Below are 13,587 nucleotides of genomic sequence, written 5' to 3' on the forward strand. Positions count from 1 at the left end.
CTTGAAACTTCAGCAGTTCCACACTGTTGGACAGCAGTGGATGTTACAAGTGGAGCTGCTTTGGAAATTATATTTGAGAGCTTTTCTCTAGTTTTTCAAAGCTGAAAGCAGGCTGTGTAGAAACTGATTGGTGGTCTATAAACAGCTGAATTTGTAAAGAGTTGAATCTGTAGAAGACTCTTCAAGTGTTCAGAAAGTATTTTTATGACCTAAACTCTGTTCTGAGCCTTTGGTTTAAAGAGAGTTCTGTAGTGAATATCAGGAATTGTTTACCTGAACCAAGGAAGAAGGGGTGAAAGTGGTGTCAATAACAAATGGTCTATAGTAACCAGGTCTTCTAAGTTTTTATCCAACAGTTGAAAAAGAAATAGGAGCCAAAGGCAGGAATTGTCTGTACTCAAAGACAGGGATGGTTAAGTGAAGGCTGTGACATGACAGTAACTGTTTTTCACTGCCACCCTGGCTATAAAGGCTTCAGATGCCACTGTTGTCTCCTGACTGCATATGAAAGCGGCAGCTGCCTGATGGTCAGAGGCATTATAGTTTTGAGGCAAGAGCACTGACAATCTGTGAAGTGCTACGGTGGACTAATATTGTAAGACTGATAAACAAGCTTCGCATACCCTAACTCGATTTGTAACCTCTTCTTCTCTCTCTCCAACAGCCCCTGCTAAAGACTCTACCCAGCCATTTTTGTTTGCTGGGAGTTCCAAACTTGCCCCAGTTCCCGAGGGCTCCTTTGCTTTTGGGTCCCACAAGTCAGCAAGTGCTGCAGGAGGCGTAGTAGGAAGTAGCTCCTCAGCAGATGGCACCCAGTCAAACAAACCTGCTGCAACAACATCTTCTGCTCCCCCCACAGCCTCTGGCAAGTTGGATGTTGCTCCATCTAAACCAGGAGATCACTTGTTTCAGACTAATCTGGCTGGGGAAACTCTTGGGAGCTTCTCAGGACTACGAGTTGGTCAAGTAGATGATAATGCCAAGACCACCACTAAAGCACCGTCCACCAGTGTTGCAGGAACACAGTCAACTAAAGTATCTACAATACCTTCTGGGTTTAATTTTGCTGCTCCCCTGACATTAGGAAAAGCTGGAGAAGCTGCTTCAGCATCAGTCACATCAGCTGGCACGGCCTCTGTGTCCATCAGCACTGGTGCCACAGGCAGTCTCTTTGGCAATGTCCAGTTAACCAACGCAGGGTCCTCCGGGGTGTTTAACCTTGGAGGCTCTAGTGGCAGCAAACCCACCTTTTCATTTGGTATTCAGCAAACAAACAGCTCGACCACATCCACCTCTACCCCTTCTACTCTCTCTGCTTCAACGTCCCTCTCATTTGGAAGTTTCTCAAGTTCATCACAAGCTGCTGTCCCTGCTGCAACTTCTAGTAAGTCTGCAGGGGATGCCAAGTTACCATCTGTGTCAGAAAAAACATCTGAAAATGAAGCTGTAGCAGCTGTGTCTTCACCTCCAGTGGCACAGTCCCCTCAGCCACAGCTCTCAGAGCCTGTGAAAGAACCCGCTTTACCCCAGGCCACAGCTGGGGACACCGTCCTGGAGGGCTCTGGCACCACAGCGGCACCGCCTGCCCCTGAGGCCGTGGCTGCTCCTGCCTCCACCAGTGATTTGAAGGCCCCAGTGCCTCCTGCCATGTCTGCAGCCACCACCCCACCAGATCAGAGCGTCTCAGCACCCACCTCTGCAGCAAACGTTGCCTCTCCTGCAGAAGCCACAGGTGTGTTGGCTGCTCCCTCTGATGTTACTACAGCTGTGCAGAGTCCGGCTGTGGCTGCCCCCGTGTTTGCCCCCACTTCTGCAGGCTCCTCGGTGTTCTCTCAGCCTCCGAGTTCCAGCCCTTCTGGCTCAGCATTTAGCCAGCCTGCTGCTGGTGATGCACCTGCCACTCCTTCCACACCACCGGTTTTTGGGCAGCTCCCAGCGGGTACCACGGCATCCTCTCCGTTCGGGCAGCTCACCACCAGCGCTCTGTCCACTGCCACCGCCGCCACCACGCCGGCCGCCAGCTCGGGCTTTGGTACTTCTGCTTTTGGCACCACCACGACGGGGGGCTTTGGTCAGCCAGCCTTTGGGCAGGCACCCATCTTTGGGCAGCCTGCCAGCAGCTCTTCAAGTGGCTTTACCTTTAGCCAGTCTGGGTTTGGGACAATGCCGGCCTTCGGCCAACCGGCGGCTTCCACGGCAGCCTCGAGCAGCGGGAATGTTTTTGGAGCACCGGCTAGCACCAACAGCTCCAGCTCCTTCTTTGGACAGCCATCTGCCAGCACTGGAGGGGGGCTCTTTGGACAGAGCAACCCCCCTGTGTTTGGGCAGAGCACTGGCTTTGGGCAGGGGGGATCTGTCTTCGGAAGCACCGCCGCTGTCACCACCACCACATCATCTGCTGCGTTCAGCTTCTGCCAGGCTTCAGGTGAGAGCAAACTGGGAGATGTGACATGGGGGGGGGGTGGTTTTCCCCTGTGGCACCTGATGGTTTTCATTTTTCTTTGGTGGGTTTTTTCTTTCTTTGTTCTGTTTTGGTTTGGTTTTTTTTTCAATTAGTAAGAACAGGAGCTTCAGTGTGTGTGAGGGTGAGACTAATGTTGGAGACCAAAGAAGCTTTTGCTCTGCTTCAGTATTCATCAGCAGGCCTCTCTTTGAGTGCAGCCTTGTCAATCCATCCTGCCTTCATTTTATACTTACAAGTTTACCTTGATTTTATTTGGAATGACGTTTTGTCCTGCCTGTTGCACAAGAAATGTAAGTGTTGTAAATTGTAAATGTGGGAGAGGCAAGGCAGCTCTGAAACCAGAACCAAGGCAATGAATACAGATGCAACCCTTCCTTCAGTGGGCTGCACTGAGGACATGCAACAGTGGATGTACAAACAGGTATAATTCCATGTTGTCATCTGGAGTGGCAAAAAAAACATTTAAGCCCTCAAAGTGATGAGTTAGTGAGGAATAATCTGTTAAATCCGCTTTTGCATTTGGAAACATCTCAAAATTAAATGTAACAGTAGCACGACCATCTACCTGTCCACACAGTTAAATCAAATACCTACACAGACCAAACCTCCCTTGTCAGTGTCCTTTTGTTCTCCACAGTGCTCAATTTATTGGGTTGTTTTTTTTTTACAGAGGTTTGTCTGTACAATCTTCAGAGACCTCCCAGGGAAAAGTGAAAAGTACATAGTAATAATAGAGCATGTGTTTGCAAGGAAGAAAAACTAATTAGGCTCATTTAATTAAAAATTATGGCACTGGAGGCAACTGCTTGTTCATTTTAACTACAGTAACAGAGAATAGTTAAATTGGGGGAAGTGAACTCTGCTCGAGAAAGGTGTTCCTAATTATAGAAATGCAAGTTTTATTACAAAAGGCGCATTTAAGTGAACTGGGAAATGGAAAGGGGAGTTCTTTTTTTAATCAAAACACTTCACTATCTTTAACGGGAGTCATCAGGTAACAAAGCTCAGATCCTCCTTACACAAGGGCAATCAGAAAGCTCCAGAGCTCGTGCTCGACTTGCAGCACTACTGTAGCCATGTTAACAGAAATCCAGCTCTCTTGGTGGTAGCAACAATCCCACAAGTGAAAAGGCCTCTTATTGTCTGTTTGTTTTTAAGCTGGACAGCGAGAGAAGGAGAACGACTCTCAAATAAACTTCCAATGTATTTTAGTATTTGTGTGTTGGCACATGCTTTGTATTTGTGCAGCCTAGATACGTTTGGTAGCATCATTTGTATCCCTGGGTTTCAGTATGGAGGAGCTGTCTTTTCCCTGTCTTGGACTATTGTCACCTCCCTGAGTGTCTTATACCCTACTAATAGTTCTGGTGGTTTATTTTTCTTTCTTTTCTTAGGTTTTGGTTCTAGTAACACAGGTTCTGTGTTTGGGCAAGCAGCTAATTCTGGAGGCACTGTCTTTGGCCAGGCAAGTATTTATGGCTTTCTGTAGAAACACGGGACTGTGAGGTGTAGGGGACTTGATCAGGGTTCTCTATCTCTGATATATTTTAAAACAAAATACAATTGGATATGTTCACCAAAGCAACACCTGCATGAATGTTTTCTGAGGGGTTTGAAGGCACATTTTATCACAGGCAAGATAAGGCAGAGATGCAGTAAGTCACCTGCCTTTATTCCATGCTAAGGGGAAAGTGAACAATGTAGGGCAAGTCTCAAAGGTGTTACTCTATGCCATGGATGAAGTTTGAGGCAAACTTAAATAAAATTTCATGGCATTCTGTGTTGGAAGGTGATTGGTTGCTGGTTTGTCAGCCCCTTCATAAGTCCAGAATAGGCCAGAGCCAGACAGGAAGAGCAGCCTTGTGCTGCTTTGACTTCACTTAAGTCCCTTTTTTGTCCTTTTTGTTTTCTAGCAGCCATCTTCTTCCAGTGGAGGCTTGTTTGGAGCTGGAAGTGGTGGGAGAGATGGAGGCTTCTTCAGTGGTTTGGGAGGAAAGCCAAGTCAGGATGCAGCCAATAAGAATCCCTTCGGTTCCTCCAGTGGAGGATTTGGATCTGCAGCTTCCCAGAGTAAGTGAGCAAAACAAGAATACAAAATGTGCTGTGATTTCCATCTGCTTTCGTGATCCCATCTGCTTTTCTACTGCTGGCTGTCTTTGAGTAAATTCTGTGTTAATTTGGAAAAGGCTTTGAGGGGGTAACTGAGAGTGTGTGTGATGTATAATCCAGAATTTTTCTTTTAGGTTTGTGGAAAGCAAGTAGGGAAGCCATTGAAACAAACAAGCAGATGCGGGAAGTGTGAAGAGTGCCCATATTCTGTAGGGAATTCTTGGCCAAATCCTTCCTTAAAATCAGACACTCTAAATCGATATCACTGCATTTCTGCCTCCAACTTAGTTGGAAGTTAGAAAGCTTTGATTATTTCCCATCTGCCCTAAGACTGTAAAAATTGTTAAAGAATCAAGAGAAATCAAGTTAACAAATATGTGAGGGAGAGTTTTGTCAACCTTCTCCTAAAAATGAATGTCTTTGTGCAGCACATACAAAATAATTTTATCAAATTTTGCTATGACCTGTGGTTAAGCAGGTAGCTACAGAATTAGCTGCAAGTGGCTAAAAGTAGCACTTCAAGTCTTGAGAGAGTAAACCCATTTATTTTATTACATCTTTAATGATCCGTTGGGATTAATGGTTGAGGTCAGTTTTCTAACCTTGCCAATTTAATAATTCATTGCAGAGCTGGGTTTTGTGATGAAATAAAACAGATGATTCACCAGAGAAAGGCTTTGGTTGTTCTGTGTCCTGACTGTAGATGCAAAAACTCAGTGTAGCCTTGTGAAAGATGAAAACATGAGTTATTTCTCCTGCTTTAAGGTCCTGTCAAATAGTAACGTGTAGAAATGCTGGCCATTGCCAGAACAGCCGAGAATCTTTAATTTGTGGTTTGCTGATATTTGTGTTGTCTGGAGAGACTGATTGTAGCTGCAGGGATTTCTCACTGAGGGATTGTCTTTTACTGACTGGGGCACAGGATGCATCTAAACAAATCATCCATCGTGGTGATTTAGTAGATTGCAGCAATAAAGGGTTGTTAGTGGTCCATCAGATCCAGAATGGATCTTGGTGGAACTACAAAGCCCCATAATTGGGGAAAACTTGGCTTCTCTCGGCATTGTTTTCACTGTGTGGTGTTCATTGCGTGCTTGGGGGTTGGGGAAGGAAAAGGCATTTTCCTTTATGCCTCTTCAGTTAATGAAGTGCAGTGTAGAATATTGACTGTTATGAGTATTGGCCGTTGACAAGTGTTCTTCATCCCCCCAGATTCTTCGAACTTGTTTGGAAACAGCGGAGCAAAGACTTTCGGATTTGGCAGCTCATCTTTTGGAGAGCAGAAGCCCACGGGCACCTTCAGCTCCGGTGGTGGAAGTGTGGCCTCCCAAGGCTTCGGGTTCTCCAGTCCAAACAAAGCAGGTACTTTGGGAATCCACCCACTGTGATTAGTTTGTCAGGGAAATATTTAAAATTCTGCCACTTAGCTCTCTACAGACTGGACTCATTTGCACATATAAGCATTGTCTCTGAACAATAAATGCAAATAACTAATGGCTTATGAATAGAACTGTAAGTAGTAGGTTCAAGGCAAAAATTTACACTCTTGTGCAAGAAAGCCCCCAGTAAGCTATATCCTCAGATGTTCATTCCAAAAATTCCCTTTGCAATTTAAGAACAGAGAGCTTAGTTCTGGTCTTATACTCTGTACAGCGAAGAGTACAGAATGTGGAACTGAATTAATTATTCCTATTTTAAATACTTCCTTGGAATATTATCTTACAAACTTCACTCTGGGTTTTGTAACCCTCTGTATCCCCATTTCACTACTTACAAATAGTGAAAAAGAAAGTGAAACATATTAAATGCATTGCAAAAGAGAGTGTATGCTGAGCAAAGCTTCAGCCCCTGGGATAAATGCTGTAACTTCCTAGAGATAGAGGTAACAAGATATCTGATCTGTGTTTAAATAATTCAGGCCTAGCATTTATTTTTTTTTTCCAGACCTTTTGTGTTTACAGCCAAACAGTATCCATTACCTTGACATGGACTGGAATTTCACCCTGGGTATTAAAATGTGCGGTGCTATCCCATCCTCATCCCTAATCAAACAAAGGAGCAGGTGTCCTTCCCGTTCCATAGTGGCAATTACAAACAGGCCAATAATATCAGCAGATGAACAGAGAATAAAATAATCTGGGTACGAGTCCATTGAGGGCTGCAGGAGGCAGCTAAACCCTGAACAGAAATTGCCAAGAGCAGAGCGCAGCTCGTGATTCCCTGTGGGAATTGTGCAGTTCCACTGACCTGGCATTTAATCCTTGTATTTTACTTTCCACCACTTGAACTGGGATTAAATAATACCCTACCTCCTGAATCTTTGCATCACTGGAGCACCTAAAAACCAAGCTTACATCTGCTCTCTGATCCTGAGAGATGGGGCAGACTTGCCCATTGCACTCGGGAGTTATTCCAGCTTTAAGCACTCACCTGCAAGAAGTTCTGTCTGCAGAATGCCTGTGTGTGTCCTTCCAGAGCTTTAGATTAGGAGCCAGGGTAAAACCCTGCATAAAATCACAGCAGCAAGTGTTCATACACCTGCCCTTGGCAGGAGACTTCTCATTCCCCATTGCTCTGTGCAGTCCTGTGGACAGTCCTTTGTTTAAATGGTGAGGAGCAGAGCTTTAAAACTGACTAAGTAAGATGAGATTTTTTTTTCCCATGGTAAAGAATGAATATGTCTGGGGTTATATATATTATAATAATAAAAGCACCAGTCTAAGGCCTGTTGTATGTATTTGTACTGGAACATGGTTATTGTGCACACTTGCTGTCTCACAGTTAAGATACTGGGAGTTACTCTTTATAAAGCAAGTAGAGATTCCTTCACAGTGTGCAAGCATGTGCAATCTATTACCACCTTCTAGTGCAGCTCTAGGATTGAGCTGTAGCACAAGAGAACCCAGAATGTGGTCTTCTTCTGGACACTCATTTGATTTGGTTGCAGTTTCCCACATGCATTCAGGCACTTCTTCCCCATTTCCTTTGCAACCAAACACCTTGCAGTCAGTTTTATAAATAACGTGATGCTCATACCATAAGATGGAAAAAACCCCATTATCTACTTGGAAACCTAGTTTTTCCTTTCTTTTTCTCTGTGTTATTATTTATGTGATGTTCTTGTCCCTTTTTTTTTTTTGTTTTTTTCCTTCTTTTTTTTTTTTTTTTTTTTGCCTCTGTTTTGCTCAGGTGGCTTCGGTGCTGCTCCAGTGTTTGGCAGCCCTCCCACTTTCGGGGGATCCCCTGGGTTCGGAGGGGTGCCAGCATTCGGTTCAGCCCCAACCTTTTCAAGCCCTCTGGGCTCAACGGGAGGCAAAGTGTTCGGCGAGGGTACTGCAGCAGCCAGCGCTGGAGGATTTGGGTAAGGCAACCCGGGGAAAACAACATTCCTGCATGACAAGATTATGCTTAGTTACCTCTGCATTAACGGGAAGAATACGGGGATGGTTTGTTTCTTTGTTTTAAAACAACAATTAAGGCACGAAGCTTAAGACTCTAACCCCAAAGGAAGTAATGTGTGTGATCTTACTTTAATGCTGATGCTACTGTGTGGAATCTTTAGCTTTAGAGATGTCATCTTGCAATTCTCTAAGGAAATGCAGGAGTATTTCACTTAATGAGTGCAAACCTAGGGCTACAAACTATGCCCAGCAAGGAAAATAACAAATATTGTTATCTGTGACTCTCTCCAGCCACCTTATCCACTGGCTGGATTTGGGCTAGAGCTACTAATGAGAATTCAGGCTGTTCCCTCACCTGTGGGATGTGGCACTTGTAACAGCCTGTGCTCCCAGAGTGCTTTTTGTTCATCCCACACTGATTGTTTTTACCTGTTTCTGCACCCCTTTAAGCCTGTGCTTGGCACCAGAGCAGACAGCACATTATTCCTGGCTTTGTTCAGCAAATACAGAATTTCAAACCTTGCAGAGCAGCTTCTGCAACTGGCAGTGAGTGCACTTCTTGAACGCTGTGCTACCAGCCAGCAGTGCTCCCTCACGCCCTGCAGTTAAACTCAGACTGAACAGAGCCAATTAAAAAGAGGAAAAACTTCCAGTGAGGAGAGGAAACCGGATGTCTTCCCAATCCTGCTGTTTACATATTTCACAAGTGTTTGTCTCTTTGTCTGGTTTCAGGAGGAACTGCCTTTATGTAAGGCACGTCAGAACATCCCAAAGTGTCACTTGTTAATCCCCTGAGAGATTAGGGCAGGTACCCCTGAGCTGTGAGAGGCTTCAGCTGGGTGTTTCTACTGCCCTGAGCTCCGGTGCAGCAAATTGGAGAGTCCCTTTGGGAAGGGTGGGATTGAATCTCCACAAAGAAGGATGCACTTGTAGGGATGGCTTGGCTTGGCTTAACTCAGCTGATTTGTTGTTCAGTTCCAACATCCAGCCATTGTGCTGCAGGATTTTGTACTGAAACTGGATGTGCTCCCTGACAACGTTGGAAGCTTAAAAGATAAAATGGGATTCAGAACAAGCAGCGTGTTGACGAAACAGAGGTCTTGCATAAGCAGTCTGTAGAATCAAGAAAGATAATTCAGTGACTGAACTTGTGGGAAGTTTTGACAATTTTTTTCTCTACTAGAAAGGTGCAGACTCAGTCTGATATTTTCAGAGTTGCCCGAGGAATTTGATTTTGATTTTTAAAACTTTGAGTGTGCAGAATTCCCAGGCAGCTTTACAAAAATTCAAATCTCTCCACAAAATGTTGAGCAATAGTTTAATGCTGCAGCATAATGTAGCATCTGTGTGGGATTTCCTTTCTGCCTTTTTCCTGAAGTGAAACTTTAAAATTCCCAATTCCAAAGAAGTTACTTGCCAGTACTTTGTGCCGTATTAGCTTCAAGTTCCTGAGAACACCCTGCTGACTGAAATACATGTGATTCATACTGCCTCAATTCTGAAAAATCTGCATCACTCAATAGATGACTGGGGTGTCAAAAATAGAAACCACTACACTTCTTCAGAGTCTGCATTTCTGACTGTTTGTGAGCAAATAATGTTTTGCTTTCATAAACTCACCTCAAGTGCCTCTCAATTGTGTTTTGCACAGCAGCTTTACAAAAGACCTGGAAACCTGGGCAAGATAGGTTGGATTAAATTGTTACCGGGGAGTGGCTGCATCTCATGTCTTTTATATGTTTGGAAAAAAATCTGTCCATAGCTTAAGCTGTTCCTTATTCATTCTGTGTGTAGCCTTTCCAACAGGCATGTTTTAGTTGCAGCTGAAAGCAGCAGTTTGAACCACAAGTTTTCCTTGTCACTGTTTTCACCTCCACTGCCTTACACCGGATAGACATGATTTGTGAGTTGTGGTGCAGTCCTGAGAAGATGGAGCACTGCAAAACCTCTTGTTCTAAAAGTATCACCCCATCTTGCTTCTCTTTTAAAAGAACTAAAAAAACCTGCTCTGCTTTTCCCGAGAAAAGCACATTTGTGGCTCTGAGCTGAAGCTGCCTGCAGGGTACAGGGGTCAAGAGCCAAAGCAGAGGCACAGGGGATGGGTAGCAGGACCAGAGATGCAAAGTCACTGAACTGCCCTGGTATCTCCTGCTGTCTGTAGGAGCAGTGTGTGTGCACTTGGCAGTGTCTGGGAGAGGAGAGGTGATGTCCTTTTACCAGGTGACTTGCTTGTCACACTGCTGCAAGGGCTGTCTTTTATCTGGAGAGATAGCTTTTGATGTGGGTTTGTGTTTTGGGGTTTTTTTTAAGCCTACTGGATGTGGATGGATGGAGAGGTGGGTTAACGTGCTGTCAGGTCATATTTTAAGTCAGAAATGACAGGAGCTTGGGTGAGGCACAGCTCTGCAAAGCTGGCACACTGTGACTGGTCCAGCTCTGCTCAAGCTGGGTTAGTGCTGGTAGAGTTGTGCCCTTGCAGAGCTTTAGCAGAGCTTGGCATTTGGAAATCTCGTTGTGTGCATTTTTTCCTAGTTTAAGTTAAACCTGAAGGTCGTTCTTTGAGTGCATTTCTTACATTCAGAATTAGGAGAAGTGTAGAGGGGGCAGAGAACCACAATGCACGTCGTGGTCTCATTAGTGTGTCGTGCTGAGAGCTCTGCACTGCCTGGTTGGACGGAGTGGGTGGAGAAAGGAGACAGATTTCCATATATAAAAGTGTTTCTTATCTGAGTCCCCAAAGGCAATTAGGGAAGTGAGCCAGAGGTGGTGGGGAGAAGTGCCAGGTAGATGCAGATCTTCAGGGAAGCACTGGAACTCTTTGTGGTTCAAAATGGGCTGGGGAAAAAAAAAGGAATTGAGAAATGTGCGGACAGTTCCATGGGCAGTGAGTAAGGTACACCCTGAAATTTGGGAATGTGGGTTCTGTATCTGTGCTCTGCTTTGTGCTGCAGCCATGAGCAGCTCATATTAATTCTGTTTGCTGCCCTGTTTGTGAAACTAAATGATGCACTACTTTTGGTGAAAACTACACAGAGAGGTGAATTAAAATATATTCCATTTGATGGCTGGAGTTGGTATTTCCAAGCACTTGAAAACATACCCTGTGCAAGCATGAACATAATTGCTTTTCTGCCTGGTGTATGTTAAGAATGGGAGCTGAAGAGACATTTCTATGTACAGTAATCTTTCCCAAACGAGAAACTCTCTTTCCAAAATGAGCCATCATATTTATTCATATCAGTTGTTCTCACCTTTTGATGTATCCTCCCTTAGCTGGTATGGGGACAGACTTCCAGTGTAAGTGAGAAGGTGTTTACAAACACAGCTTTTCTCTTTAAAAACTGCAGGTTTGGTGGTACCAGTAACAACACGGCATCGTTTGGCACCCTGGCAAACCAAAATACCCCCACGTTTGGATCCCTGTCGCAACAGGGCACCGGCTTCGGCACACAGAGCAGCGGATTCTCTGCTTTTGGGACAGGTGGAGGAGGTAGGAGGGGCCAAAATTAGCATTTGGATGATACTCTCAGGCACATGGTCTTGGGGATGGTGCTGTGCAGGGCTAAGGGTTGGACTCGATGACCCTGGTGGGTCCTTTCCAACTCAGCGTAGTTGTGATTCTGTGAAAATATAATGACCCTAATATCTCTGGTTTTCCCTGGAAATTGGGTGTGACTCATCAGTTCCCTGCCAAAAATCTGCTCTGCTATAGGGAAGGCACCATGTCCTGGAAGACTGAGCTGCAGGGTGGGCTATAGCACCTTCTCAGCCTTTAGCCCCTAATTCCATCCCTGATGTGCTGCGTGGCATGTCAGTACATCCCTCCTCTGCACACCTCACCAGATTATTGCTTTTCATCCCTTTTTGTGGAGTTGCTCTTTCTCCTCAAAGGAAAATACTGAGAAATAATTAATATCCCCTCAGTGCTCATGCACATGGGTCTCTGTGTGTAAGTACTGCTGTCAGAGGAATATGCCCTGCAAAATTGAGCTGGAGCACCAACAGCCAAGTGGTTTTCATGCCACAACTCAGTGATTCACCCAGGGCTGAGAGCAGGGCCTGTGGAAGGCCACGTTCAGTGGTGGCTGCCTGTCACCAAGGACTTGCATAAAGCACAGACCATCTCCAGAAAGCTGCTCTCAGAGAGCTGAATAAACCAGGCACATTGTCTGCAGTGCTGCTAATGAATGGCCTGGCTGATGAGCAGTGAAAGCCAAGCCCTCTGAGGAACCAGGCAAGTCACTTCTCTCCTAGACGGAGATTTGACTTTCATTGTTTGCCCATCTTTTTTTTTTTTTTTTTTTTCCAGGCCTAAGGCAGGAAAGAAATATTTTTCAATCTGTGTGTGGGAGGGGGCATTTACTACAAATCTCATGTGTTCATTTTTCCCTTTTAACAACTATTTTTTCTAATTTTGCAGGGTTTGGTTTTGGTTCAGCTAACACGTAAGTACCATTTTTGTATCTAATTTTTCAATAAAAATACAAATAGAATCAGAAGAAAGAGTTGAATAGTTTACAAGAGCAAGCTCTGAAAATAACAATTAAATACTGGTGCTGATTTCCATTTTGGTGGCACTGCAGAGAGCTCAAAGTCCAGGCTCTGTGCTTTCCAGTGAGGTTCATCTGTCTCACAAGAGAGAATTTCCAGTTGGATCATGCTCTTTCTCTACCTCTCAGGGACACGATGTGTGTGCTCTGACTATGTGTGTGAGAATCTAAAAATCTCTTCCATTTATCAGGTTGAAACAAGGAATGAAATAAATTGGTACTTCTGTGGCTGAAGCGAGATGATGATTTACAGCTAAAGGTTAACTCTGTCATCCGCTCTGCCTGGCTGGGTCCCTTCCAGCAACTTTCTTAAACTTTGTTTCCCTGTCAAGCAGAGAGATCATGGATCCCTGCAGATGACAGGCTCTAGAATAAGCACAATTATATCTACTCAGGGTGCGTTGCTGCAGGCTCAGGTAAAAGATGCTGGAAATACTCCTGTGTTCTCATAAAAAGCTTCTGGTACCAGGGAGACTTGGAGGTTTGATTGAGAGATCTGCTGAATTAATGCTGCCTGAGGGAGGCTCTAGCACTCATTGCTGTGGTTTTCTTTTTTTCTTCTTTTTTTTTTTCATTTCCTTGCTCCACAGATCTTCCTCTGGATTTAGTGGATGGAGAAGCTAGGAAGGTGCTGAATTCTCCTGTAGAACTGTGCTGTAGCTCCTGCCTTCTTGAGTCACCTACAAGATCAATATCCAACCAGCTTTTCTTTTAAATAGGAGTTCTCAGACTTTTTTTTTTTTTTTTTTTAAGAAGAAGAAAAGATTTTGCTTATTTTTATGCAATACTTGTTCTCGCTCTATATTAAACTATTTTATCTGCCTTGATGTTATTTGTGTTGGAAGGGTTTATCTCCCTATGTTCTGGGGTTTCCAGCTTTCTCTTCATCCCTTGCCTTACACAAGGGAGCAGCTCCAGTTGGTTCCTGACACAAACCAGCACATTCTTCCTTAAGAGAATGCCTGATTATCCCAGGCTCTTAAGAAGGGGCTGAGGTTTACCCTGCTAATTTTAAGTCTAGGATGGGGCACATGCTTATCTCAGTGAAGTGCTAAAACTGAGT

General features: G+C 44.6%; 1 protein-coding gene across 2 annotated transcripts in view; it reads left to right on the plus strand.

Moving 5' to 3' along the window:
- The window catches only part of NUP214 (nucleoporin 214), a 40,273-nt gene extending 26,922 nt beyond the window's left edge, over nucleotides 1-13,351 (plus strand). The window contains exons 29-36 of one of the 2 annotated variants that reach the window (XM_050320148.1): nucleotides 665-2,425; nucleotides 3,859-3,929; nucleotides 4,378-4,534; nucleotides 5,786-5,935; nucleotides 7,763-7,934; nucleotides 11,322-11,464; nucleotides 12,395-12,419; nucleotides 13,115-13,351. In XM_050320148.1, coding sequence (XP_050176105.1) covers nucleotides 665-2,425; nucleotides 3,859-3,929; nucleotides 4,378-4,534; nucleotides 5,786-5,935; nucleotides 7,763-7,934; nucleotides 11,322-11,464; nucleotides 12,395-12,419; nucleotides 13,115-13,148 — 2,513 coding nt within the window. In that variant the 3' untranslated portion in view covers nucleotides 13,149-13,351. The remainder of the gene's footprint in view (nucleotides 1-664; nucleotides 2,426-3,858; nucleotides 3,930-4,377; nucleotides 4,535-5,785; nucleotides 5,936-7,762; nucleotides 7,935-11,321; nucleotides 11,465-12,394; nucleotides 12,420-13,114) is intronic. The other variant, XM_050320149.1, reaches the window with a different exon arrangement.
- The last annotated feature ends 236 nt before the right edge of the window (nucleotides 13,352-13,587 follow it).

The sequence above is a fragment of the Myiozetetes cayanensis genome, unplaced genomic scaffold, assembly GCF_022539395.1.
Source record: "Myiozetetes cayanensis isolate MyiCay16 unplaced genomic scaffold, myiCay2020 scf23, whole genome shotgun sequence".
Taxonomy (NCBI): domain Eukaryota; kingdom Metazoa; phylum Chordata; class Aves; order Passeriformes; family Tyrannidae; genus Myiozetetes; species Myiozetetes cayanensis.